This window comes from Physeter macrocephalus, chromosome 4 (genome assembly GCF_002837175.3).
Source record: "Physeter macrocephalus isolate SW-GA chromosome 4, ASM283717v5, whole genome shotgun sequence".
Classification (NCBI taxonomy): Eukaryota; Metazoa; Chordata; class Mammalia; order Artiodactyla; family Physeteridae; genus Physeter; species Physeter macrocephalus.
In genome coordinates, this window is record NC_041217.1 from 75,705,462 (window position 1) to 75,731,723 (window position 26,262).

Here is a 26,262-nt window from a genome sequence, read left to right on the forward strand (position 1 = left end):
GAGGCTTTTATAAAAATTAGTAGTTGTATGCTGAAGGAAGTTAATTTATCAGAAGGAATTTACAAAGTGAATTAATTTCCTGTGGATAACTAATCTCAGATAGGATAGTAATTGGAATTTTTTTCCCTTCTGCTGTTTCTTCCCTTGAATGGAAGTTCTGTAATTGACAGTGAAATGACCAGTAGTTAGGAATCAAGAAGGGGAGAGAAGGTTGTCAGCTACTGAATATTTGAGGGTTGATTCTAGAGAAATAGTGTGTTTTGCTATTAGACTAGCCTCTGTTGATTTGTAGTATTTATTTTTCTCCCATGTCAAAAGTTCAGTAATGAGAATATTTTTTTTTATAAATTTATGTATTTATATATTTTTTATTTTGGGCTGCATTGGGTCTTCGTTGCTGCGTGCGGGCTTTCTCTAGTTGCGGCGAGCGGGGGCTACTCTTTGTTGTGGTGCGCGGGCTTCTCATTGCGGTGGCTTCTCTTGTTGTGGAGCACGGGCTCTAGGTGCACAGGCTTCAGTAGTTGTGGCATGCGGGCTCAGTAGTTGTGGCTCGTGGGCTCTAGAGCGCAGGCTCAGTAGTTATGGCACACCAGCTTAGTTGCTCTGCAGCATGTGGGATCTTCCTGGACCTGGCTTGAACCCATGTCCCCTGCACTGGCAGGCGGATTCTTAACCACTGCGCCACCAGGGAAGTCCTATTTTTAAGGGCTCAGTAGAACTTTTGTTTTTACAGGCTATTCTTTTAAAAGTTGAACTTATTGAGAATCAAACCTTGGGCTATCCTCCACCTTAGCTGAAAGGAAAAAGAAAAACTTCATTGTGTGTGGCAAATAGACATACTGGTCTGGATCTAAAAAAAATAAACATTAACATGGTTTCTGTTTCTATTCAAGTTACTCTTGTGCCAATATTATAATAATAGACTTTCTCTGTGACTGTCTCTGCCCTTATTTTTCCAAAGGTCACTTCCATTGTACAAGCCTTCCAAATTATTAAATTTCCCCAATAACTGTAATCCAGGGAGCCTTTTATCAGTAGCACTGAAAAGACAAATACCAGTTCATAAGGAGTTCTCTGTGAACTTCTGTCTCATTTGTATATTAGCATTTGGCTATTTATGGGATTTGTCTCTTAGAAATTTATTTTGCTGTTTGTAGCCCGATAAAAACTAGAAACTTTTGAAAAGAAATAGTTAAATCTTGTTCTGACTCATACACATACCAGTTGTAGTGATAAAGTCCAGGGGCCAATTCTTGAGTCCTTACTGGTGTGTATACACAATAGCATTGTTTTGGGAGTGGTAAATTATATGATCGGGTTAAGTTTTTTTCTCTTAAGTTTGTTTTTGGGGGAGAAAATAGACATTCCCCAAGTACACACTGTAGTGGAGGTAGAAAACATCTCAGAATTGTGCAGGGTGAGTAGGATTATTCCTTCCAATAATCCAAGAAAATAGACATTGTGCATGAGATTAGGTGAATATTATAGAGTCTTTGAATCTGGAATGAGGAGAGTAGTAAGGTGGGGAGATAGGGCTGGTAGATTAAGGCATTAGAATTTTGGTCAATATGTGTGAAATTGCTGTTCCTGGAGATTTGGGGATGAAGGAGCTATTTAGCTATGTCTGTACCTCTAGGAGAGGACAGACATTTTTCTTTTGCTCTTTTTTGAGGGACCATCTGGTAGAAGATGCAACTAAGGGAGTTCCCTTTATGACGTTTTCTTGAGGACTTGAGGAGTTGAAAGACACTGGAATGGGAGTGATAGAGCATGTACAGTGTGTATGTGTTAAGACTGTGCCTTGGAAACAGTTGTAGGACTGGAGGGTTTGTTTGGAGAAGTAGGGGGAGCTTCTGAAGGAGAGATACAGAGGCTGTGTTGGCACCAGCTTAGTTGCTCTGCAGCATGTGGGATCTTCCTGGACCTGGCTTGAACCCATGTCCCCTGCACTGGCAGGCGGATTCTTAACCACTGCGCCACCAGGGAAGTCCTATTTTTAAGGGCTCAGTAGAACTTTTGTTTTTACAGGCTATTCTTTTAAAAGTTGAACTTATTGAGAATCAAACCTTGGGCTATCCTCCACCTTAGCTGAAAGGAAAAAGAAAAACTTCATTGTGTGTGGCAAATAGACATACTGGTCTGGATCTAAAAAAAATAAACATTAACATGGTTTCTGTTTCTATTCAAGTTACTCTTGTGCCAATATTATAATAATAGACTTTCTCTGTGACTGTCTCTGCCCTTATTTTTCCAAAGGTCACTTCCATTGTACAAGCCTTCCAAATTATTAAATTTCCCCAATAACTGTAATCCAGGGAGCCTTTTATCAGTAGCACTGAAAAGACAAATACCAGTTCATAAGGAGTTCTCTGTGAACTTCTGTCTCATTTGTATATTAGCATTTGGCTATTTATGGGATTTGTCTCTTAGAAATTTATTTTGCTGTTTGTAGCCCGATAAAAACTAGAAACTTTTGAAAAGAAATAGTTAAATCTTGTTCTGACTCATACACATACCAGTTGTAGTGATAAAGTCCAGGGGCCAATTCTTGAGTCCTTACTGGTGTGTATACACAATAGCATTGTTTTGGGAGTGGTAAATTATATGATCGGGTTAAGTTTTTTTCTCTTAAGTTTGTTTTTGGGGGAGAAAATAGACATTCCCCAAGTACACACTGTAGTGGAGGTAGAAAACATCTCAGAATTGTGCAGGGTGAGTAGGATTATTCCTTCCAATAATCCAAGAAAATAGACATTGTGCATGAGATTAGGTGAATATTATAGAGTCTTTGAATCTGGAATGAGGAGAGTAGTAAGGTGGGGAGATAGGGCTGGTAGATTAAGGCATTAGAATTTTGGTCAATATGTGTGAAATTGCTGTTCCTGGAGATTTGGGGATGAAGGAGCTATTTAGCTATGTCTGTACCTCTAGGAGAGGACAGACATTTTTCTTTTGCTCTTTTTTGAGGGACCATCTGGTAGAAGATGCAACTAAGGGAGTTCCCTTTATGACGTTTTCTTGAGGACTTGAGGAGTTGAAAGACACTGGAATGGGAGTGATAGAGCATGTACAGTGTGTATGTGTTAAGACTGTGCCTTGGAAACAGTTGTAGGACTGGAGGGTTTGTTTGGAGAAGTAGGGGGAGCTTCTGAAGGAGAGATACAGAGGCTGTGTTGGGCATACAGTGGAGTGAGGCAGAGCGCGTGGGAGGGAATTAGGCAAGAAAGCAACTGACATTTTTGGAGAACTTACTGTGTGCTAGGCACTGCCCTAAAGGCTTTTCATATCTTAAGTTATTTAATCCTAACAAGAGGTCTGAAGTGTAGGTATTTCCCCCAATTTAACATGAAGGAACAGAGGCACAAAACAGTCATATTACTTGCCCATGATTGCACCACCGTTAGTAGTAGATCAGGGATTTGAACCTAGATCTGTCTGAATCCAGAGCCTATTCTCTCTCTCCAGGTGGAGTTGAAAGGAGTTGAAGCAGTGAGGGTGGACTTTCACATGGCGGACTGCCTGTGTTTCCTCAGTCCTCCTCCCTGGACTAAGTGTGACTTAGTGCAAGTGTCTGGTCTTGGGAGTCAGATTGGCTGGACTCATAAAGATTCTGGTTCTACCACTTTTTCAAACTGTATAACCTTGGGTAGATTATCTAACCTTTGTGAGCTTTAGCATCTCCATCTATAATATGGAGTTAACAATACAGACACACCTCTATAAGAGTTGTTTGGAAGTTTAAATGAAAACAGTGTCTAAAACTTTAACACATATTACTTCCTTTTCCTTCTTTTCTTCCATTTAGACCCATCTTATTACCTCTGGGTTATAACATTTAGTGATATATAGGTCTCTTTAGTATGGAACTCGGTCAATTCTTTTTTTTCTAAGAAGGTTATATTCTGTTTCTTTCACTCAGAAGGATGTATATTAACTAAAAACAATCTGCCAAGACAGTCTTTCATCTCTCCCGCCCACCTAGTCAAGAATTGTGTGAAAGTCTAAGGGTTTCTGTCCCTTCTCTTTCTCCCTGTCTGGATTCCTTGGGACTGACATCATAGACGTGGAGGAGTTGCTGACCTTTGAAAATTCTTGACAGTCTTGAATGTTGTGGTTTTCCAGTGAGTTTGGGGAGGAGTTGGAGAGTACTCAGACACAGCTGTAATGCATCAGTGGGACCAGGAGAGTGGGTATAGTGTGAGAATGTGGACACTTTGGGGGATGTTGTAGATGAGAGAATGTAGGGTCAGTAGTTTCTCACGCATTTTAACATAGCTGTATTATCTACAGTCGGTATTTAATTTTAAGTCACTTTTCTCTGTTATTAAGTAGTGGGGCACTCAGATCATGCAGACTGGTTTTAATATTAGTCTGAGCTAAACGTTTAGGGAGAGAAATCTGTTGCAGATAAGATCATATTACAATCTTAAGCAAATGTATTTGAGATGAGCAGCGTTTACAACACTGTAAACACTTTGAGATGACTTGCCTGTTTACAACACTGATTATCTGATTATCGACAATACTGTTTTTTTTGTGTGTGTGTGTAGTGGGATACTGTACAAGTAGAATTCAGTTCATCTGAACAAAAATTGAGTACCTGCCAGGTGCTTGGATGCTAGGAATACAGGATGAACAAGACAAGATTCCTACCCTCAAATTGCTCATGGTTTAGTGGGGAGACAGACATGTAAATAAACACAAATACTGTGCAGTGTGATAAAGAATATGATAGAGGTAGAGTATAAGATGTAACACCAAGGAGGAAGCAGGCACTTTAACTTGAGAAGCCAGGGAAGGTTTTGCAGATGAGGTAGTACTTAAGTTAGCCTTAAAGAAAAAATAAGAATTCACCTGCTAGGCCAGGAGTCATTCCAGGCAGAGGGAACAACATTCACAAAGGAACTGAAATGTGAAGCATGTGGTATATGCTTGGGGAACTACCAGTACAAGGAGGGGAATGATGGGAGGTAGATAAGGCTGGAGGGTTAGGTAGAGCTAGATCATGAAGGGCCTCGTTTGTCATGTATAGGAATTTGGATATTAAGCTTTAGTCACTGAGGATCCAATAAAGAATTCAGAGCAGTGGGATATAATGCTATCATATTTGTATTTTAGATTGATCAGCCTCTACAAGCAACCACTGTGAAAAGTGGCTGGAGAGTGGAAGAGGGAGAAATTAGGAAGCTACTTACTGGGGTCCAGGTTATGAATATCTGAAGGTGTTGGATGGATTTGAGAATTTTTTAAGGTTAAAATTAGTAAACCTTAGTAAAGAACTACTTGTAAGCGAGGAAAAGGCACAAGAGAAATCCAGGGTGGTTCCCAGGCTTGTGACTTGAGTGATAGGAGGGATGGTGGTACCACTTGCTAGAATAGGCAATACCAGAAGAAGAATAGCTTGAAAGGGTGGGGGACAGAGATAGAGAATGGGCTCATGTTTTTATGTGCTGAGGTTGAAGTGCCTGTGGGATTCCTGGGTGAGTTGGAAAGAGTTGGGGACTGTGAATGCACTTTTAAAAATTACTTAATTAATTAATTAATTTTTGGCTGTGTTGGGTCTTCGTTGCTGCGCACGGCCTTTCTCTAGTTGCGTTGAGCGGGGGCTACTCTTCGTTGCGGTGTGTGGGCTTCTCATTGTGGTGGCTTCTCTTGTTGTGGAGCATGGGCTCTAGGCGCACGGGCTTCAGTAGTTGCAGCACACGGACTCAGTAGTTGTGGCTTGCGGGCTCTAGAGCGTGGGCTCAGTAGTTGTGGCTCATGGGCTCTAGAGCGCAGGCTCAGTAGTTGTGGCACATGGGCTTAGTTGCTCCACGGCATGTGGGATCTTCCTGGACCAGGGCTTGAGCACCACTGCACCACCAAGGAAGTCCCTATAAAGAGATACTTTAGATAAGCAGTAAGTAGGATGGTGATGATCTTATATCTATAAGACAGTGGTGCCATTGTCTTTCTATAGAAGCCCATTTTAGTAGGTTGAGGACTGACCATAAGGTGAGAAAGTAGCATCAGTGACTGTAGTCTAATTTAAGGAGTTTTGCAGGGAAGAAGAGAATAGCAGCCGGCAGGTAGGGCAGAGGAGGAAACCTGAAGGAACTCCTCTTGCTGCGTTTCATTATTTTTTCTGGGAAGTCAGAGGGAAGGTCATCTACCAGGAGTAAGGGAGGTAATAAGGTTTTGGTGGGAGGCTCAGGGAGAATGGCAAAGGTGTGGGGTAGTAGCTGAGAAGACTGGTTAGGTACCAAGGTCAAGCAAAAGACTGCAGTGTTTCATTGAAAGGAATGAGATGGAACAGCATATATCTGTAGTCACGTTGCTCTGTAGTATTATGTGATCTTGTCTTGTGCAGTAGCCCTATTTAGTAGCAGAGAAGTTGAATGTGGGGTCCATCCAGGTTGGGCCAATGAAATGGAAGGATAAGGATAGGTTTTTACAGGAAAATAAAGTCATCACTCGTGTTTATGTTCAGGTAGGTAAGAAGGAACAAAGTGGAATCTATCTATTTTTCTCAGTCTTCTCCGCTCTCATCCTAGTCTAGCTCACCATCATCTCTTTTCCAGTAGTTTTCTAAACAAGTCTCCCTAAATCCACGTGTGTTCCCTACAAACTATTCTTCCCACTGCAACCAGGGTGATCTTTTAATGATTTAAATCTGATCATGTCCTATCCCTGCCTACAACCCTTCAAAGCCTTCTCATTACTTTTAGGATAAAAATCTCAATCTTCATTAGGGTCCACTAGGCCCTTTCTTCATCCTCATTTTGCACCATTTTCACTTCTGTGTTCCTCCTTGCCACAGAACACTGATATGTGTTTCCTCTGCTGAGAGCATTCTTTCTTTCTTAGTTTGTCTCCAATGCCTACTCGTTCGTCAGTTCTTAGGTGTAACGTCACTTTCTTGGGAAAGCTTTTCCTGACTCCCTATAGGCTATAACACCCCTCCCCCCAATATTTTTCCCTATTATGATTATAATTGTGAAATTTTATAGTTTTTTTCCCCCATACTGGAAGCTTTGTGAGGATAGAGATTATGTCTAGTTCATGGTTGTGTTCCTAGTCCTGACCGTAGTGCCTGACACAGAGTAGGCACTCCATGAATTTTTGTTGAATCAATGAATAAGGTGGTTAAGGAATTGGATGTCTTAGTCTGAGGTGAGGATGTCTTGAGGTGAGATAGCAGGTTTAGTAGTAAGGAAAAGCTGGAGGGAGATGAGGTTGTAACCAGAGTAAGATGTTGGGAGTTGAAGATTTAGAGGTGGAATGGTTTCAGGGCATGGCGGGGTCCAGGACTGAGTTGTTGAAGTGGAGATGGAGGTCTTTGCATTTGATGAGATTATGAAACTCTAAGGCAGAAATGTTGGATGGATTATGCAGGTGGGTGTTGAAATTGCTCAGGAAGGTGGTAGGATTTGAACTGAGGAAAATATAAGGCAGGTGTCTAAGTCATTAATAAACACTGAGAGATAGACACAGCCCTTTCCTATGGTGAAAGAATTGAATGGATAAGAATCAGTGCAGTTCTGGGAATCAGTAATGACTTAGTCCCTAGGGAAGCAGCATGGTACAGTAGAGAGGAAGTTCAAAATATCTGGGTTCAGACTTTGGGTAACCCACCTGACTTTTCAAACTTTATACCTTTCTCTACTTGTAAACTGGGAATAATAAGCCTGCGCTAGGGGTTTTGTTGTTAATGAATAAGGTAGTGTTTTTGAAAGTGCTTACTTAATATTAACTTGTTAGTTTTTATTCTTGATTGCTGTCATCACTTCAATAGGGCATGGAAGTGTGGAAGTAGGGATGAGAGGCAAAGATAGCAGCAGAAGTGAATTTTGAACAAGGTACATGACTTCATTTATTCCACTTGTTGAGTTTGTACTGTAGGGTCAGCATAAACATTTGTGAATGAATACAGGTAAAAACAAGTATTGTGGGCTTCCCTGGTGGCGCAGTGGTTGAGAATCCGCCTGCCGATGCAGGGGACATGGGTTCGTGCCCCGGTCCGGGAAGATCCCACATGCCGCGGAGCGGCTGGGCCCGTGAGCCATGGCCGCCGAGCCTGCGCGTCCGGAGCCTGTGCTCCGCAAAGGGAGAGGCCACAACAGTGAGAGGCCCGCGTACAGCAAAAAAAAAAAAAAAAAAAAAAAAAAAGCAAGTATTGATATAAGGAAGAATTTCGTAAAAGAAAAAAAAAAGGCACTGGCTGGCTTTTGATAACATTGCAGTGTTGACCTACAACAAATTTTTATGGAAAGAAATGCTTTATCTATTCATTTTCCATGAAAATTCCATCATTCCTGGGAGTAGATTTTATTGTTCTAGAGAAGAGATCAAGGACCATTATGTGAGAGAGAGAGGGGGCTGGTGATTTAGTTTAAAAAAGCATTTTCTAACAATTAGAGCTGTCCAACAATAAAATGGACATTGTGGCAAAGAAATGAGTCTCCATCAGAGCTTGTATTCACATAGAGACTGGATGATTTATCTGTCAGAGATGTAATAGAAGGATTCTTGCATTGGAGCAGACATTGGTTTACATAATTGCTAAAGTCCCACCAACTGGAAGGTTGGAGGATTTTGACTCCAGTTTAGATTTGTCTAAACACCATTCAATCAACAAATATTTGAGTACCTCTTCTGTTTCATTTGAAAGTTTGAAAGCCAGTGTTTTGTTTTCTTTTTTTTCCTTCCTGTGTGCTGAGAGTCAAGGACTGTGAGTCTTAGTCATTGCCTTGGATATTCCCATTTGGAATTTAAGAAGCTCAAGCCAGGTGTTGGTAGTGATGTAACAAAAGCTGCAGTCCTCACCTGTTGGGTGGGGTTAGGGTGGAGTCCATGGCATGCACCTGGAGACATCAAATATAAGAATGGGCTGCCAAGAAGTTTGGTTTAGTGCTTCGAATTTTTGAGCAAGTCATTCTAGATAATGTTGGACCTGAAATTATTTATTTATTTATTTTTCAGATGACTTACTCAGAATTAATTCTCTTTTTTTTTTTGAAATTATTTTTTTAAAATATTTTTTTAAAAGAATATCCTACTATGTTGGCATATGAGGTCTACGATGCCATGACATTGATGGTTTTCATTGGCTTCTCTCACTCAAAAGCCTCTGGCTGGCTGGGAAATTGCCTATAAGCCTATGGCTTAATCAACTCCTCTCCTACTGAGTACCTTTTTGTTGATTGTTATTTGTGTACTTACTTTATATTTCCCACATCTTTTCAGTTAGTTATTAGAGTGGCTTTACCAAGTTCCTTTGCATGTTTTTTTAAGAGAGAAGGTTGAAATTCATTTTGCAGCTGTGCTCTTGGTTTTGGATTATTCATGTGTTTAAGTTATTTGGGCTGCTACCATGCCCTGTGACCTAAGACAGTGACTAAAATGGGCTTGAAGAAGGAATTCTTGTCTGTATTAGAGGAAAGGGAAACCACTTATTCATCTGTGAATTTTGAAGGAATTTAATTCTTAAGTACTTTATCTGAGGAACTAAGTTGTTTAATAACAACATTTTGAATTTGAGGTATCTTAGGCCTAAAGTTCTTTATGTAATGGTAGTCTTTTCTGACAGTTGTGATATTAAAATGGAAGTAAATTAGACATTGATAATATGCAGACCAAAAGAGAATGTAAGGATCATAGTTTCTGAGGCTGTAGTGAACTAAAGAAGTTCATTTTTTAAACCTGGGAAGGATCTTAGAAGTCATTGAATCCAAGTCTAGGATATACAAGAAGCAACTGACACCCTGTAAGTAATTTGACCAAAGTCACCCAGCTAATATATATAAGTGTAGGTAGAACTCTTCTGATATGAGGGTGGTGGAAGTGACAGTATGTTGATGTCTCTTTAGAAAGGAGAGTTTGTAAAACTTTGAGAGATGGATTGGGACTGGGACAGACCATTAGAAATAGTGGGGTGATGTGAAAGATGAAGTACCCTTGAATTTCTCTTCTGTTTATGTTTTTTTTTAAAATTTATTTTTGTTTTATTTATTTACTTATTTATTTTTGGCTGCATTGGGTCTTCATTGCTGGGTGCGGGCTCTGTCTAGTTGCGGTGAGCGGGGGCTACTCCTCGTTGCGGTGCGCGGGCTTCTCACGGCGGTGGCTTCTCTTGTGGAGCACGGGCTTTTTAGGCATGCATGCTTCAGTAGTTGCAGCTTTCAGGCTCAGTAGTTGTGGCTCGCAGGCTCTAGAGTGAAGGCTCAGTAGTTGTGACGCACAGGCTTAGTTGCTCCGCGGCATGTGGGATCTTCCCGGACCAGGGATCGAACCTGTGTCCCCTGCACTGGCAGGCGGATTCTTAACCACAGCGCCACCAGGGAAGTCCCACCCTCACATTTCTGATCTTCTGAGTTAAGCCTCAAATTGATTGGTTTGGTGGTGGCTGATGTGGAGGTTCAGTTAGTCATTTAATCATTTATTCATCAGGCATTTATTGACTGTCAACAGTAATGTAGATGCTGTGCTAGATGTTGTGGCTACAAATAGGAATTAAACATGTCCCTCTGCTCCTGGACCTCTTGTACTCATGGAACAGTACAAGAAGGAATACTTTCTATTTTGCCATCTCTCTCCAAAAAAAAAAAAAAAAATTCTACATGAAGTTATTAAGTTAGTGGCCTACTGGTTTTATAACCCACAAATCACTGCTGTTTATTTGCCTTACTATTTCTAAGGAATTTAGATAATTAGGATCTGATCACACCACTAAAGAAGCTGTGTCTTGGGGTCAGGGGAGGTGTGATGAAAAAGTACCTGAGAATCACCCTTAGAGTTTAGGTTGTTTAGAAGGAGATGCTTCTGAAGAGACAGTCACCTGAGCCACCCTGTTGCCTTTGACAACTCTACTTTTGGCATTCTGCCAAAGCAGGGGACTGGTGGGTGTGGTGGGGCAGGTATGTGCCTGGTGACTTTACCAACAAGTCCTCTTTTACAGAGAACTGTAAAGCTGCCTGAAGTGGCAGATTTTGGTGAGAAGTTGTTCTTCACTCGGTTATTGCTCCCTCCTCTGGGACTGCTAACTTCAGAGGAATGTGGATTGGTGCCAGGACGACAGGTCAGGGACATAGTTTCTGCCAAAGTCAAGTCTGAAAGAAGCGATCTTTTTCAGGTGAACTTACTTGGTGGTCATTTGTCCTGAGTGGAGAAAGGCATGTTTCCTGGGTTCATGGAGTTAGTGGACAAAGATTGACCTTTGTTATGAACCTTTGGGATCTCCACTCTGCTTTGCATAATCGCAGATTGTTTTACTTTGAGTAGTCTTATTTTTTTAAATTTTTTTGGCCGTGCTGCTCAGCTTGTGGGATCTTAGTTCCCCGACTAGGCATTGAACTCATTCCCCCTGCAGTGGAAGCGCAGCGTCCTAACCATTGGACCGCCAGGGAAGTCCCTATTTTGAGTAAGTTTAGATACCAGTTTGCTCCTCCCATTTCCTCAGCTAGCATCAGAGTACTAGTCAACTCTAAAGTTATTCAGTGTATAGTATTCCTTCATTCAGTAAAATGTTTGCTGAGAGCTGTGTGCCAAGCAATGTGCCAAGGGATACATGCTGGGGATACATTAGTGGACAAAACACACAAGCTCTGTACTTTCAAGAAACTTTTATGTTGGAGGAGGAGGCTAGACAGCAACCAACTAAAATAATTTCAGGGTATATCAAGTGCCAAGAAGGAAATAAACAGGCGCTATGTAAGAGAATAATGCAGGTGGGGAATTCTTCAGGGTGGTAGTCTGCTGCTTCCTTCCATTAGTTTGGATAAGCAAACTGATGGGTAGAAATATAATACCCTAGAAAGGTAGAGGAAGAGCATTATTTGGAGTGGTATTATGGTTTTGTGGCTAATGTAGTAGTTAAGAAATTAATATAGGTGAAATGGGTGAACTGTATGTAATGGATGGTAACTAGACTTGTGATGGTGATCACTGTAGTGTTTATAGATGTTGAACTGTAATGCTAGACACCTGAAACTTATAAAAGGAAAAAAAACTAATGTTAATGAGAAATTAGGAAACTAAATGTTACTCTTTATAATAAATTCTACTGAAATGAATGAGCTAGGATAGTTAGTTTCCCCATTTGGTTAGGAAGCTGCTGAAAATGGGCTATGATCATCCCGTTCCAGTGTAATTTGGGCCTTATGTGTTTATTTCCTCCTCAGGTGGAGGCCTGAATTTTGATCTATGTCCTCCCTATATCAGCTGCCTGAAAGTACTTAATGATCACATGACCCTGGACATGGATGCTGTCCTGTCAGATTTTGTCCGTTCCACAGGAGCAGAGCCAGGGTTGGCCCGAGATCTCCTGGAAGGTAAGGAGTCTTGGGGGGAGAATGAGAAGAGAGAAAATAAGATGTAATATTTATCGTTAGGATGATTTGGAACATTTAAGGTGATCAGAAAGACACTTTGTGTATGGTAGGCCTTACATTTGTTACTTTTAATAATCTACTTTGTGTATGACCCACCATAATTTTAAAATGCAAAATTCCCTTTTCACCTTGAATTTTTGGGTAGCTTTCTCCACTGTCAATTTAAGCTCAGGTAATGCAAGTGAAATTGATATTAGTCCACTAAAACCATAATTTTAGATCTGTAAGACTTCCTTTTTATGTATAAATGATTAGATTTTCATATTTGGGATCATTCATGTTTTTTGTCTTTCCTTCCCTAACTTGTATGGGTCATTCTATATAGAGTGGATTAATTTAATGTTTTCATTTAGCTGCTTTTGTTTACTTATATCTGTATGTATACGTAAGTGTGAATGTTCTAGATTTTAAGGTCCTTTAGGCTTGGCATCATGTCAGTAGGAGTCTTTGTTTAGAGTCATAGTTAACAGATGCTTTTTGGTGAAAATATATAATGACACAAATAGGTGAGCCTGTGGGGGAAGGAGCAAGTTCTTAGCACACATAGGTAATTTTCTAGGCTGTCAGCCCTTAGTAAGGTGTGGCAATATGACATTTACTTCGGCACCTGTGAGAATAGTGTTGGTTTGGAAACGGAAGATCAGGGTTTAAATTCTAGTTTGCTAATTCAGTATGGCTTTGCCCTTAACTTGTATTTTCAGTTTCAACTCCTACTACCTTCTCCCACAGTTCCTGTGCTCCAGCCAGGCCTGACCTGTTTCCTTTCCCTGATCATATTAAGTTGTCTCCTAAGTCTGCAGTGTCCTTTCCTCCATTATTTTCTTGAAATTCTCCTCATCCTTCCAGATTCAGCTCAAATGCCTTCTCTTCCTCTTGTAACATGTGTTGAACACTTCTATGTGTTCAATATGTATGAGGCACTTGAAATATATTACTTTATTCTCACAACCATTCTGCAAAATAGATTTTATTATCCCAGTATTACAGCTTAAAAACTGAGGTCCAAGAAGTTAAGTAGGATTTGAACCTAGGCAATCTGGTTTCAGAGTCTGGCTTTTAACAACTGTGTTACAAGTTAATGCTTGCCTGTCGTCTCTCTTTCTCTCACACACACCCATGTGCACACACACTCATACTATGAAAGAATAGTTGAGGGTGCTCTGGAAGTTTAAGAGAGAAACCTAATTTGGATATAGAGTGCAGAAAGGCTTTTTCTGAAGAAGTGACATGTGAACTGAACACAGAAGGATGCACAGGAGTAGCAAGACAAAGGGATGTAGCACAGAGTGTTTATGTAAAAAAAAGTAGCTTATACAAGGACCCTGAGGTGGGAGAGAGTTTGGCACTGATAGTGAGCGAGGTAGGAAGAGTAGTACAAGAAAGAGTGGTAGGAAGCTGGTTAGATTAGCAGGAAGCAGAATATGGGGGGCCTTTGTAGGCCATGGTAAGGGTTGTGCATTTCAGTGTATGTTTGGTGGGAAGCTGGTGAAGGATTTTAATCAGGGGAGTGAAATGATTGGGTTTGAGTTTCTGAACAGTGTACTGATAAAAGATATGGAACTGATTGGAAGGTGGCCAGAGATGAAGTGGTAAAATCAGTTAAGAATGTTGCCATAGTTCAGGTGAGAGGTGATGGTGACTTGGACTACAGTGGTAACAGCAAAATAAGAAGTGGGTAGATTTAAGGTATAATTTAGAAAGGGAACCAAAGGACCTGATCCTCATTTTCTGTCTCTATCTTTCTGTCTATTGCTTTTTCCTTTGAAAGTTAACTCTGGTTGTAGTGTAAAGAACAAATTATAGAGGGGAGAGGCTAAGAGTAGAGAGACTAGGGAGCCCCCTCCCAAAAGACCAGGTGAAAATATGAGGACCTGAATTGGGGTAGTGACAATAAAAATGGACAAGAAAGAATAGATTTGAGAAATGTTTCAAGGGTACAAACAACCTTGAGAACTGAGTAGATAGTGAGGGAAGAGGAGGAGTGGGGTCTGAGGAATGGTGAAGAGCTGAAATGACTGTAGTTTCTGGCCTGGAGGGGTTTTGATGCCATTACTGATTTAGGGAATATAGAAGAAGGAGAAGAAGCAAGCTTTCGGAGGGAAGATGATAGACGTTCAGTTTTAGACATGTTGACTGTTAGGAGGACCTGATTTTAAGGACTTTAGCAGACAGTTGGAGATAACTATCCAGTGCTCAAGACAAATCATTTATTCATTCATTGGTTCAGAACAAAAGTCCTCCATTCTTTAACAAATATTTATTGAGTACCTATTATGTACTAGGTTCTAGATGCTTGAACAAAACAAAACAAACAAAAATCTCTGCCCTTACATTCTAGCCTGAGAGATAGTCAATAAACAATAAACATGATAACCAAGTAAATTTTAAATACATAGTATAAGGTGTTAGGTACTGTGGAAAATGGTAAGGGTAATGATGAGGTAGGTTGTGATTTTTAGTTGGGTAGTCAGGGTAGGCCTTATTAAGAGTGTGACATTTGAGCAAATATCTGAAGGAGATGAGGAATTGTCTGTGTAGATATATTGGAGAAAGAGCCTTCTAGGCAGTGGGAATAGTTGGTGGAAAGGCTGTAGGTGGGAGCAGTCTTAGCACGTTTCTGGGAACAGCAGAGAAGCCAGTATGAGTGACGCAGAGTGAGCAAAGGGAGTTGGAGCAAGAGGTGAATCTAATGGCTCAGAAGTAAATTCATCTGGCACGGATGATTAATACAGCTTAACTGGAGAATTATAATTATAACAAGAAGCATAACAACAATGGCAGTAAATACATATATAATGCTTTCTGTGTGCCAAGCACTGTTTTAAGTGCTTTCAGTTAATTTAATCTTCTTAACAATCCTATGTGGTATCACCTCCACTTTCATAGCCAGGGAAGTTGAAGCACAGAGGAAAGGTTAGAAAAGTAGGCTAGGTCATAGAAAGCCTTGAACGTCAGACAAAGGAGGCTAAACTTTATTCTGCAGGCAGTGGTAAGCCACTAAAAATTTGATTATGGAACTGAAATGACCAGAATTGTGCTGTAGAAAGATTAATCTCATGGGATCCTTTAGAGTAGATTGGAGGTGGGACACTAGGTGATATAGGAATTGAATTAAGGTGGTGACCAATGGAATAGAACAGAAAGAAGTGTGAACAATTACGCAATATGTTATTTATTGACTAATTCAACTGGAGAAAGCAACTGAAAAATCTGCTGTGACAAATCTATCCTTTGGGTGCTTTCTTCAGCAGAGTCGTGATTCTTAAATTTGAGGGGGATTAACAATTCCCTTTGATAACCTGATGGCAGCTATCAGCTCTTTTTTTAGAAAAACGCACATACCTATAACTTTGTATACAGTTTCAGGTGGTTTAGGACACCCCAGAGCACATCTAGGCTCAGAACTCTCTGGATCTCAGAATTAGGAGACCTGGGCTTGAGTCCAGCTGAGGCCCTGGTTTGAACTAGCCGTGACTTTGGGCAAGTAACTCTACTTCGTTAGGCTTCATTTCCTTTATCTGTAAAATGAGGTTACTAGGTCTCCAAGGGCCCTTTCAGTTCAGAGAGACAAATTCTGTATGCACATGGGGCTTTCTTAGGAAATAGACAATAAGTAAATAAAGAAGTTGTGGTATTCCAGTTCGAAGTGTTGTGAAGGAAATTAAAGTAGGGGAAGGAAAAGGAGAATGACTGAAGTACGCGTGAGTATATGCTCGCTGGTTTTGATAAGATGCTTAGAATGATGGTTCTGTATCTTTCCTCAATTTTTCTATACTCTCAGCACCCAATTCACTTTTTGCTTTGTGTCCTGACAGGAAAGAATTGGGATGTGAGCGCCGCCCTCAGTGATTTTGAACAGCTACGTCAGGTCCATGCTGGGAACCTGCCCCCACCGTTTAGTGAGGGGAGTGGTGGCTCCAGGACCCCTGAGAAGGGGTTTTCTGATAGAGAGTCTACTCGCCCTCCCCGACCCACCCTACAGCGGCAGGATGACATCGTTCAAGGTATTGGGGTGCTGAGGGCTGTTTCTGTATGCGGAGTAGAAAGAAAGGGAGGCAGCTGCTGACCAGTCAGAGATCCTTTGGAGATGATTCCATTCCTCCCCCACCTCCCCAGCCAAATGATCAGAGATGACCTCATTCTGTCCGGATGCTGGAACCCCTCACTTTCTGCATCTTGAGTGCCATCCTGTATAAATGCCTTCTTCAAAGAGATAGAGGAAGAAGAATAACGATCTAATTGTTGAGATAAGGTACACATAAAGATAGAATTCAAAGGATCACTATCATCTACCCCTTTGGAGGACATTTTGTTAATATTTATTAGTATCTGTCAAAATTTTTAAATGCATGTATACTCTATCTCAGCAATTTTGTTTCTAGGAATTTATCATATATGTGTTGTGTGTGTGTGTGTGTCTTTGTGTGGTGTGTATCCTTTTAAATAAATACACACATACCTAATTCATAAATAGACACAAAGACATGTAGTGTAAAGCTTGAAAGTTAAAGCTTGCAAACAACTTTTAATTATCCATTAGTAGAGGAGTGGTTAAATAAATTGTAATCATCCATATTATGGAATACTTGGAAGCCATTAGAAAGAATTAAGTAGAACTTGATGTGCTATTTTGGAAAAATCTCTAAAATCTATTGAGAAAGGTAAGATGCAGAACAGTATATATAGCATGTTCCTGTTTATGTTTTTAAAAATTATTATAAAAGTTATTTGTGCTTTTATGTGCATAAAAAATTCTAGGAATTCCCTGGTGGTCCAGTGGTTAGGACTGCGTGCTTCCACTGCAGGGAGGCACGGGTTCAGTCGCTGGTTGGGGAATTAAGATCCCACATACCGCGCCACACGGCACGGCAAAAAAATTCTAGAAGGATACAAAACGTCGCCTCTGGGGAAGGGATCAGGAATTTTGAATGAGAGGGACATTTCTTTGTAACACTTCAAACCTTTTGGTAGTATTTTGATTTTTTACCATGGGCATGTGGTACTTTTAAAATACCTTTAAAAAGTTTAAAAAATAACACTATAAAATAACTTTAGACTAACTACTTACTTTGTGCATCATCCCTGGCAAATATTGGATTAAGACCTGATACCCAATATAATTTTTAGCTCTTTCTGATAGTCATTATATAACTCAAGCCATGCAAATGAATTTTAATACTATACTGAGCAAATTATGATCACACTGGAATATCTGCTGGAGTGCCATGTATTCAAAACAAATGAAATAATTTGGGGCACTATCTATATTACCGCCTTCCCCTGTAGTATGTTAAGTATGTAGTATGTATGTATGTAGTATGTAGTATGTTAAGTAAGAATTGACTGTACCTGTAAATTTCTGATAAATATGAGTATCAAGAAAAGTTGTAGTAAATAATATAAATAAATGTTATTGATGGTAGATAAGAAAGTTCCCGAATGTGTAAGATTTGTCATTAATTTTCTATAACGGAAATCCTTCTCTACATTCTCCAAGGCCCTGAAAATTATCAGAGAGATTATTTGACTCAGTGTAGCCAAATGAAACTCCATTTCCCTTATTCCCTCTTCCTCCCACCAAACAATGGCTAAGTTGCCAAATGAAGGGTCCCTATTATGTTGGGAAATGGAAGTGGAAGAAGACAGTGTCATGGAGAGAAGTTCAGGCAAAAGGGTAGAAAGAGGAACGTATATTTGGTGCTAATGTGAGTGCCTGTGAAAATGCCACTTTCTATGTTTCTCCAACTGTATTTGGCATGAGAAAGAGGGTCATGAAATTTGGTAGCCAGTTAGACTTACAGTTTTTCCCTCACTGGAAACCTTGTCAAGAGGTAACCATCACCTCATGAGTGGAAAGTTCTCTGAGTGGGTTGTGTTTGTTCTAAGGTGACTCCATTTCTCATTGCAGAAAAACGCCTGTCTAGGGGCATCTCCCACGCCAGCTCCAGCATTGTTTCCCTGGCCCGGTCCCATGTCTCCTCCAATGGTGGGGGTGGGGGGAGCAGTGAGCACCCCCTGGAAATGCCCATCTGTGCCTTCCAGCTTCCAGATCTCACTGTGTACAATGAAGACTTTCGCAGCTTCATAGAGAGAGACCTCATTGAGCAGTCCATGCTGGTTGCCTTGGAGCAGGCAGGTCAGTGAGCACTTCCTTTCCCATGCTCTTCCCTCTGCTCTCCACCTCTAGGCAGCCACACGGAGGGGCTGGGCTTGACAAGCAGCTTCCAGTCTCAGCCTGTGGTCTGACTGATTGCAGTCAAACTCGGCAGTCAGTCAGAGAGACATGTACTGAGCTAGGTGCTTCTTCAAGTTAAAGGACACAAATAAGACACTTTCCTCTGGAAATTTCCTGTTTGATTGAAGGGAAACCAGATACACATGTGAAAGGCCTACAAATCAATACATGAAAAAAAATATAAATGAATTATAATTGGCTCTGGCACACCTTGTGGACAGAAAGAACCAATGCTGTAGATGATGCACAGTGGTGATTAAACTAAGTCACACTTATTTATACGAACCTTTCCCAGAAGATTTATTTACCTTTAAAATTATGTTTGTCTTAAATTATATTTAAAATTTGTTGGTATGATGGGGTGAGGCAGCTGGGATTTCTGGGAAAGCTAGTCAGTTATTATAAACCTCCCATGGAAGAAGGACGGGGGGTAGGAGGTGGGGGCACAGAAAGGAAGGTCGTGTTTTTCACTTTGTGCCCTTCTATACTAATCGTGTGCATCTATTTACAATTTTTTAAGTAGTAAGCAGTTTATCTGACTGCTGTGATTATAGGCCAGTTTTTCTTTCAGTAGACTGTCCAGTAATTCAAGAAAACTTTTAAGCATCATTCATAAAATATTTTCCTTATATAAGTAATGGATCAGCAATTGTAGGATGACTACAGAATTGAGACTCATTTTCTTGGGTATTTTAAGTACTTTGTCTTATTGCTCATGTCTTTAAAGTCGTACCACATACATGGTGACATGCTTACTGTCATATATGCAGATACTTGCAAGACACTTTGAATATACGTGTTGGGTTGTTTTTCTTTTACTGATGATGGATTTGTGCTGACCTTTATTGCTACAGTGTCTGCTGGTCTCCTGACCAGAGTGAAGAAATCAGAGCCAGACCAAGTAGCCAGCACAGATTTCGACCTATGACCTAGGCCTCATCATCCAACCCAGGGTTGTTCAATCTTAGCACTACTGACACCTAAGACCAGATGATTCTTTGTTGTGTGAGCTGCCTTGTACATTATATTGTGTTTAGCAGCCTTCCTGGCCTCTACGCACTAGATGACAGTAGCATCGCCCCACCACTTGTGACAACCAAACATATTTCCAGACGTTGGCAAATGTCCCTTTGGGGACAAAATTGTCCCTACTTAAGAACCACTGATCTAACCAGTTGTGCTCACCAGATTCTGATGAACCAGATATAAGTGAAGAAGATACACAGAGTAATAGAGTGATGGTTTGATTTTGGATAGGCTTCCTAGAGGAGGCAAATTTGGAGTCTGTTTTAGAAATAGGGAAGTAGGGAGAACTTTATGCATCATCTGCTCCTCTCCTTTTCCTCCTGTTTCTGTAGGGCGTTTGAACTGGTGGGTGAGTGTGGACCCCACCTGTCAGAGGCTCCTTCCTTTGGCAACTACGGGAGATGGAAACTGCCTCCTGCACGCAGCCTCTCTTGGTGAGTCTTGAAAATGGTCCTTCATTCCCTCATAGAAAGGAAGCAGTAGTTAAATCTCATGTGAAGGACTTGATCCAACCATTCTTGATCTCAGACAGAAGTGATGGCTCAGAGCGCGGCTATGTGTGTGTGTGTGCGTGCACGCTCACTGGCGCAGGAGGAGATGGAAGAGAGCCCTGCCCTGGTTTTTCAGTCTTGCTGAGAAATCGTATGGAGTACATAGGATTTAACACAAGTCCCACTCTGAGAGCTGGCCCCCAGAAGTAATGCGCAGCAGTAAGCAAGCAGTATACTGTATGTGTATGCATATAATTCCACTAAGTATTTATTCTTTTGGTATATAAAAAAGATACGTTTTCATCAGTCCCCTGTGAAACTTGTTTATTATTATTTTTTAATGTATGTCTAATCTAGAATAATGTCTTTTTCTTTTTCTTTCTTTTTTTTCTTCCAGTTTTATTGATATAATTGACATACAGCACTGTATAAGTTTCATACAGCATAGTGATTTGACTTACAAGCATTATGAGATGATTACAATAAGTTTAGTGGACATTCATCATCTCATGGATACAAAATTAAAGAGATAGAAAAAATTCTTTTTTCCTTGTGATGAGAACTTTTAGGATTTACTCTCTTAACAACTTTCATATATAATGTACAGCAGTGTAATTATATTTATCATGTTGTACATTGCACCCCTAGTACTCAATAGTCTTGTAAATGGAACTTTGTACCTTTTAACTACCTTCATCCAATTCCCCCTGCCTTTGGTAACCACAAATCTGATCTCTTTTTCTATGAGTTTGTTTTTGAAGTATAATTGACCTACAACATTGTTATACCCTGGTACACAACATGGCGATTCAATATTTCTATATATTTCAAAATGATCACCATGTTAAGTGTAGTTACCATCTGTCACCATATAAAAATATTACATAATTATTGACTTGTTTTCTTTAAATTGTTATGCCTGTTTATAATTCAATATATTATTTGCCTTAGCTTTTAAAAAAAGTCCCCATTTTCCAACCACCCCTCAAGCTTTGATGCTGATTGCCATGTGCCAGACCCATCTTATCTGCTGCTACTCTGTATTTTACTTTATTTATTTACTTTATTTATTTAAAAAATTTGTTTTTAATTGGCCGCACCACGAGGCTTATGGGATTTTAGTTCCCCGACCAGGGATCGAACCCAGGCCCTTGGCAGTGAGAGCAAGGAGTCCTAACCACTAGATGGCCAGGGAATTCCCACTCTGTATTTTAATTTGTTAGACTTGGTATCACGAGTAAAGGCTTCTTGTCAGGAGTTTGTAGGATGTGGTATATCCCCCACTTTCAGGTTCTCAAAGTTTCTGAACCTCCAGAATAGGAACATCTTTTCTTTCTTGATTACCTTTCCCCCAAGTCACAGCAGGGGTTTCTTTGAACCTGGGCTTCAGCCTGATTTCCTTCATGCCAGGGTCTGTGTATCATAATTAATAAGTGGAGTTGAGTCAAGGTAGGGTGTCTTAACCATCATGTTTTCTTGCCATAGGGATGTGGGGTTTCCATGATCGGGACTTGATGCTACGGAAAGCTTTGTATGCACTAATGGAGAAGGGAGCGGAGAAGGAAGCATTAAAACGGCGCTGGAGGTGGCAGCAAACTCAGCAGAATAAAGAGGTGAGGGAGCTTGGGCAGGAGCACTTTGTTTCCCAAAGTTACCTAGGGGAAATGCTCAGTGCCTACCAGTAGGAAATGTCTCCTACTTAGGTGCTTAGGTCAGTGTTACTCCTCTTGTAATCCTGGAAATGGTTGAAAATTCAGATACCACCATAGGGTGCATGCCTTCTGATAGAGTTATGAGAACTGGTGTGGGGAAGTGGAGACTTGTAGAGGAGGTATCTAACGTTGTGCTTTTCTACCCGATAGGCACTCGATAAGCCTTTAGTGGCAGTCTTTTGCAAAATGAAATACGACAAGCTCATAGGATTTTTGTGTTGTTTTGTTTTTTTGCTTATAATAAGGCTAGACCAATTTTTAAGGACTTATGTTTTCAACCATTATAGAAATGTAAATGCGTAAAAATAGTTTTGGCCATATATACCGTTTGTTTTTCATATGTTCAATTTATTTGTTAAAAAATTGTAAAAGCATGAGTTTGAATGGTACTTCTTAGAAGTTCAGCAGATGTTGAGTTGAGTTAAATTGGTACTTCTCAGGGGTTTAGTAGATGTTGAGGCTGCTTTCGTATAAGAAAGCAACACTGGGAAGTTCCCTGGTGGTCCAGTGGTTAGGACTCCGGCGGTTTCACTGCCATGGCCCGGGTTCAGTCCCCACCACCACGATGCAGCCAAAAAAAAAAAAGAAAAAAGAAAAAAAGCAGCACTGGACTGTTTGTACTTTCCATCCCTATAAACGGGCTGGGCAAAATATGGCCTGTGGGTCAAATCCCACCCACTGTTTTTGTTAAAAAAAAATTTTTATTGGAACACAGCCTCCCCAACTCAACTCATTTACATGTGTTTGTGCTACAGCAGCAGAATATAGAAGCTGCACATTGCCCCACCGCAAAGCCTAAAATATTTCCTGTCTGGCCCTTTACGGAAAAAAGTTTGCCGATTCCCTTCCCTTTAATAATGACGTTATACAGTTACATAAAGATAATGAGTCTTCCTATTTCCTTTTGCCCTGCTTCTCTGTCTTCTATGTTTATCTCCTGCTCTTCATGTATATCTTTTTTATTTTTGCCATGTATGTAAAGCTGGGTGTTTCTGGCATTAATATGGGAATATCTCTTCAGAAACCTAATTTTCAGCTTCTTTTCCCTTCCTTTTTTTTTTTTTTTTTTTTTTTGGTGGTGCGCGGGCCTCTCACTGTTGTGGAGCACAGGCTCTGGACGCGCAGGCTCAGCGGCCATGGCTCACGGCCCAGCTGCTCCGCGGCATGAGGGATCCTCCCGGACCGGGGCACGAACCGGTGTCCCCTGCATCGGCAGGTGGACTTGCAACCACTGCGCCACCAGGGAAGCCCTTTTTTTTTTTTAATTTTTTTTTTTTAAATTTTATTTATTTATTTATGGCTGTGTTGGGTCTTCGTTTCAGTGCGAGGGCTTTCTCCACTTGCGGCGGGCGGGGGCCACTCTTGGCTCACGGGCCTAGTTGCTCCACGGCATGTGGGATCTAACCAGACCAGGGCTCGAACCCGTGTCCCCTGCATTGGCAGGCAGATTCTCAACCACTGCGCCACCAGGGAAGCCAACTGGCAGGCGTTCCCTCTCTTTTTATTGCTCTATCATAACTGGCCATAATATAGAACTAACAGATTTTTGTTTGTTTCAGTTATTAGAATTTTATGTTCTCAAGATTTAAAATATGGAAGTAGAATGTGTTATGTTTCTTTCTCAAAAATAAAGAACTCAACCTTAAAATTAGGATGATATTAAGATCAGAATCTGGTCTTTGATCAGCCAGTCTGCCCCAGAAGATTCCTGAGGGAAAGAAATGCACAGGGGCAAGGCCAAGTAAACAGCATTCTTTATTGACACCAACTCCCCTGGCAGTCTGGTGAGCTGAGCTGGACTATGTGGAGAGCTTTTTTGGCCTGAGCTAGAGCTAGCCTAGAGTTTGCCTTCCTCATTGTTGAATTCAGGCTATACCTGAACCTTAGATTAGACCACTTCAGAGACAGGTAAAGACCAAACCAGATCATGCCAGCTAGTAAAGTAGACATGATAGCCACAGTCAGAGGATAGGTAGGCCCAATTCCAGCTATATTAAGCTGTTATAGTTACTATTTTAAAGGTGAGGTTAGACTATGATGGTATTTAGCCAGGAGACCCAGAAATACCCAAGTTCTATTCTTGGTCAGCCATCTATTCCCTCTCAAAGTCCTCAAATGGAAATACATGCCTGGAGGATAGTAGATATTGAAGGAGCTATCTCTTTACTCCTTTTGCTCAGCACATTGAAAGTTCCATATGGAAACGAGATAATTGTTTTAGCTCAGACCATTCATAGCATTATAGTGGGGTGGGGAAGGGAGTGACAGACTGGGCAGCTACTTTTAGCCAGTACCAAACACCAAACAAACTAAATTGGTTTTGATTGCCCAGGCCTCCTTGTTTTGTTGTTAAAAATGGTGGTAAAACACAGTAAGAACATTTTCAACCTAGGAGGGTACACCACCTAGTGGCTGTGTGTATAAAAACAGCAAACAAAAATAGGTGAGAGCAAGAGGGAGACAGATCCTCATGAATGTGTATCAGGGACCATTTATCAGAGTGACCAGAGCACCCCATATATAACCTGTGCATTGTTCTTTTGTATTTTTAGTTGAAAAAATCTGTGATAGAATTTTACACATTGAAAATAGCTTTGTCTTTTTTTTTATTGTTAAAGTAAAATGTGGTCACAATAGCTCTTTAATTCCTGTTAAATTTGTTCTGATACCTCTCATGTTTACAGTGTGATTCTTTCTACTATGTCAATGTGTGTTTAAAGTATAAACTCATTTTAACACTTATATAGGCCAAATATAATTAATAATATAGACTTTCTTCCAAATCATCATATACATCCTAAAGCCAATATGGTATTTTAAGATTGTTTGTACTACTCCTTCTGCTCCTTTAATAAAAATTAATAGTTTTACTGAGCATGTATTTACTGATTACTGATCACATAGTAGGTACTAGGCATATTGCATAAAACATGGTCCTGGTTCTTAGGAGCAGTAGTAGGAGATGGACATGTAAATACATAATTGCAACAAAGTAACAGGTTATGACTTCTATGATCGAAGTCTATATGGCAGTTGAGGAGGGAGGGCACAAAGGAAGGAGTGAGTGGTTGATGTACCAGGGAGATTTAGGAACGGCTTCATAGAGGAGTGATACTTGAGTTCTTTCCTGACAGTTGAGAAATTATTCACCAGGTGGATATGGAGTGGGCTGCTCCACGCAGAAGGAACAACCTAGACAAAAGCTCAGAAGTATAAAACAACACAGTGCATTCAAGGAACTATGTCTAATTAAATGGTATTAGAGAAGTGGGTTGGGAGCCAAGAAGTGGAGTCTATGCTATGCTTAAGGAGTTTGAACTGTATCTAATAGGTAATGACAGGTCTCAAAAGAATTTGTAGCAGGAAGCAAACATCATCAGATTTTAATTTTAGAAAAATCTTTCTGGTAGCATTGTAGAAAATGGATCATAAGAATGTATAACTGGAAGTAGTAAAACTAATTAAGGGTCCATTGCAGTAGTTCATGCTTAATAATTGTTGACTAAAGGATCCAGGTATGGGATGGGTGAAAGGAGAGGAGTTGTAGATAACCCCCTGGTTTCTAGTTGGGTGTTTGGGTGATAGTGTTGTTTACAAAGGTAGGAAAACAGGAAGAGAGGGTTATTGAAGAGGTAGAAGTTCAGTTTTGACTGCACAGAGTTTGAGGTAGTCATGGGCAGGTGGCAGTCTTCAGTAGGCAGCTGGATGTGAACATAGAAATTAAGAGGAAATCTGGGCTGGAGAAGAAGATTTTTGAATCCTGAGCATGTAGATAGCAGTAGATGAGATTATAGTAGTAGAAAAGATAACCTAGAAAGAACCAAGGCTAAAATCATTGACACAACATCAATACTTTTGAGGTAGACAGAGTTCAGAGAGGTAAGAGAAAGTAGTGTTGTGTGAAAGAAAGTTTGAGGAGATCAAATGCCACATGAAGGCTAAGAAAGATGAGAACTGAAGAGTTTGCTGCATTTGGCAATTAGAAGGTCATTGTCTTTGTTAGAGTCAGTTAGGTGAAGTAGTTTGTGGGGGTGAGGGAGGGGGCATAGGCTGGAGGGCAGATACAGAAGCTAGACTGCAATGGGTCAGAAAAGAGTGGAAGAAGTGTGAGTGATCATAGACATTCTTTCATGGATCCTGACTATAAAAGGGAGAAGAGATTGGACTTTGTAGTACAAATTGTTAGCCAAGTGGTAAGAGAATAGGGAGTGGAGTAACATGAGTGAGTTGGAATGGCTGTTGCCTCTTGAACCTAGCCTCTAATTGCTTGATATTCCTTGCCTGTCTTTCACACAGTCGGGGCTGGTGTACACAGAGGAGGAGTGGCAGAAGGAATGGAATGAGCTGATCAAGCTTGCCTCAAGTGAGCCCCGCATGCATCTAGGTACCAACGGAGCCAACTGTGGTGGGTAAGTATGTCTAACTGGAGG

The 26,262-nt window shown here is 40.6% G+C and overlaps 1 protein-coding gene across 6 annotated transcripts in view; it reads left to right on the forward strand.

The window, feature by feature from the left end:
- OTUD7B (OTU deubiquitinase 7B) overlaps positions 1 to 26,262 on the forward strand; it is a 57,543-nt gene that overhangs the window by 19,145 nt on the left and 12,136 nt on the right. For all 6 annotated transcript variants that reach the window (XM_007114417.4, XM_007114415.4, XM_028488890.2 and 3 more), the window contains 6 exons: positions 12,159 to 12,308; positions 16,184 to 16,372; positions 18,277 to 18,504; positions 19,962 to 20,063; positions 21,606 to 21,733; positions 26,129 to 26,241. In XM_007114417.4, the coding sequence (XP_007114479.1) occupies positions 12,224 to 12,308; positions 16,184 to 16,372; positions 18,277 to 18,504; positions 19,962 to 20,063; positions 21,606 to 21,733; positions 26,129 to 26,241 (845 nt within the window). In that variant the 5' untranslated portion in view covers positions 12,159 to 12,223. The remainder of the gene's footprint in view (positions 1 to 12,158; positions 12,309 to 16,183; positions 16,373 to 18,276; positions 18,505 to 19,961; positions 20,064 to 21,605; positions 21,734 to 26,128; positions 26,242 to 26,262) is intronic.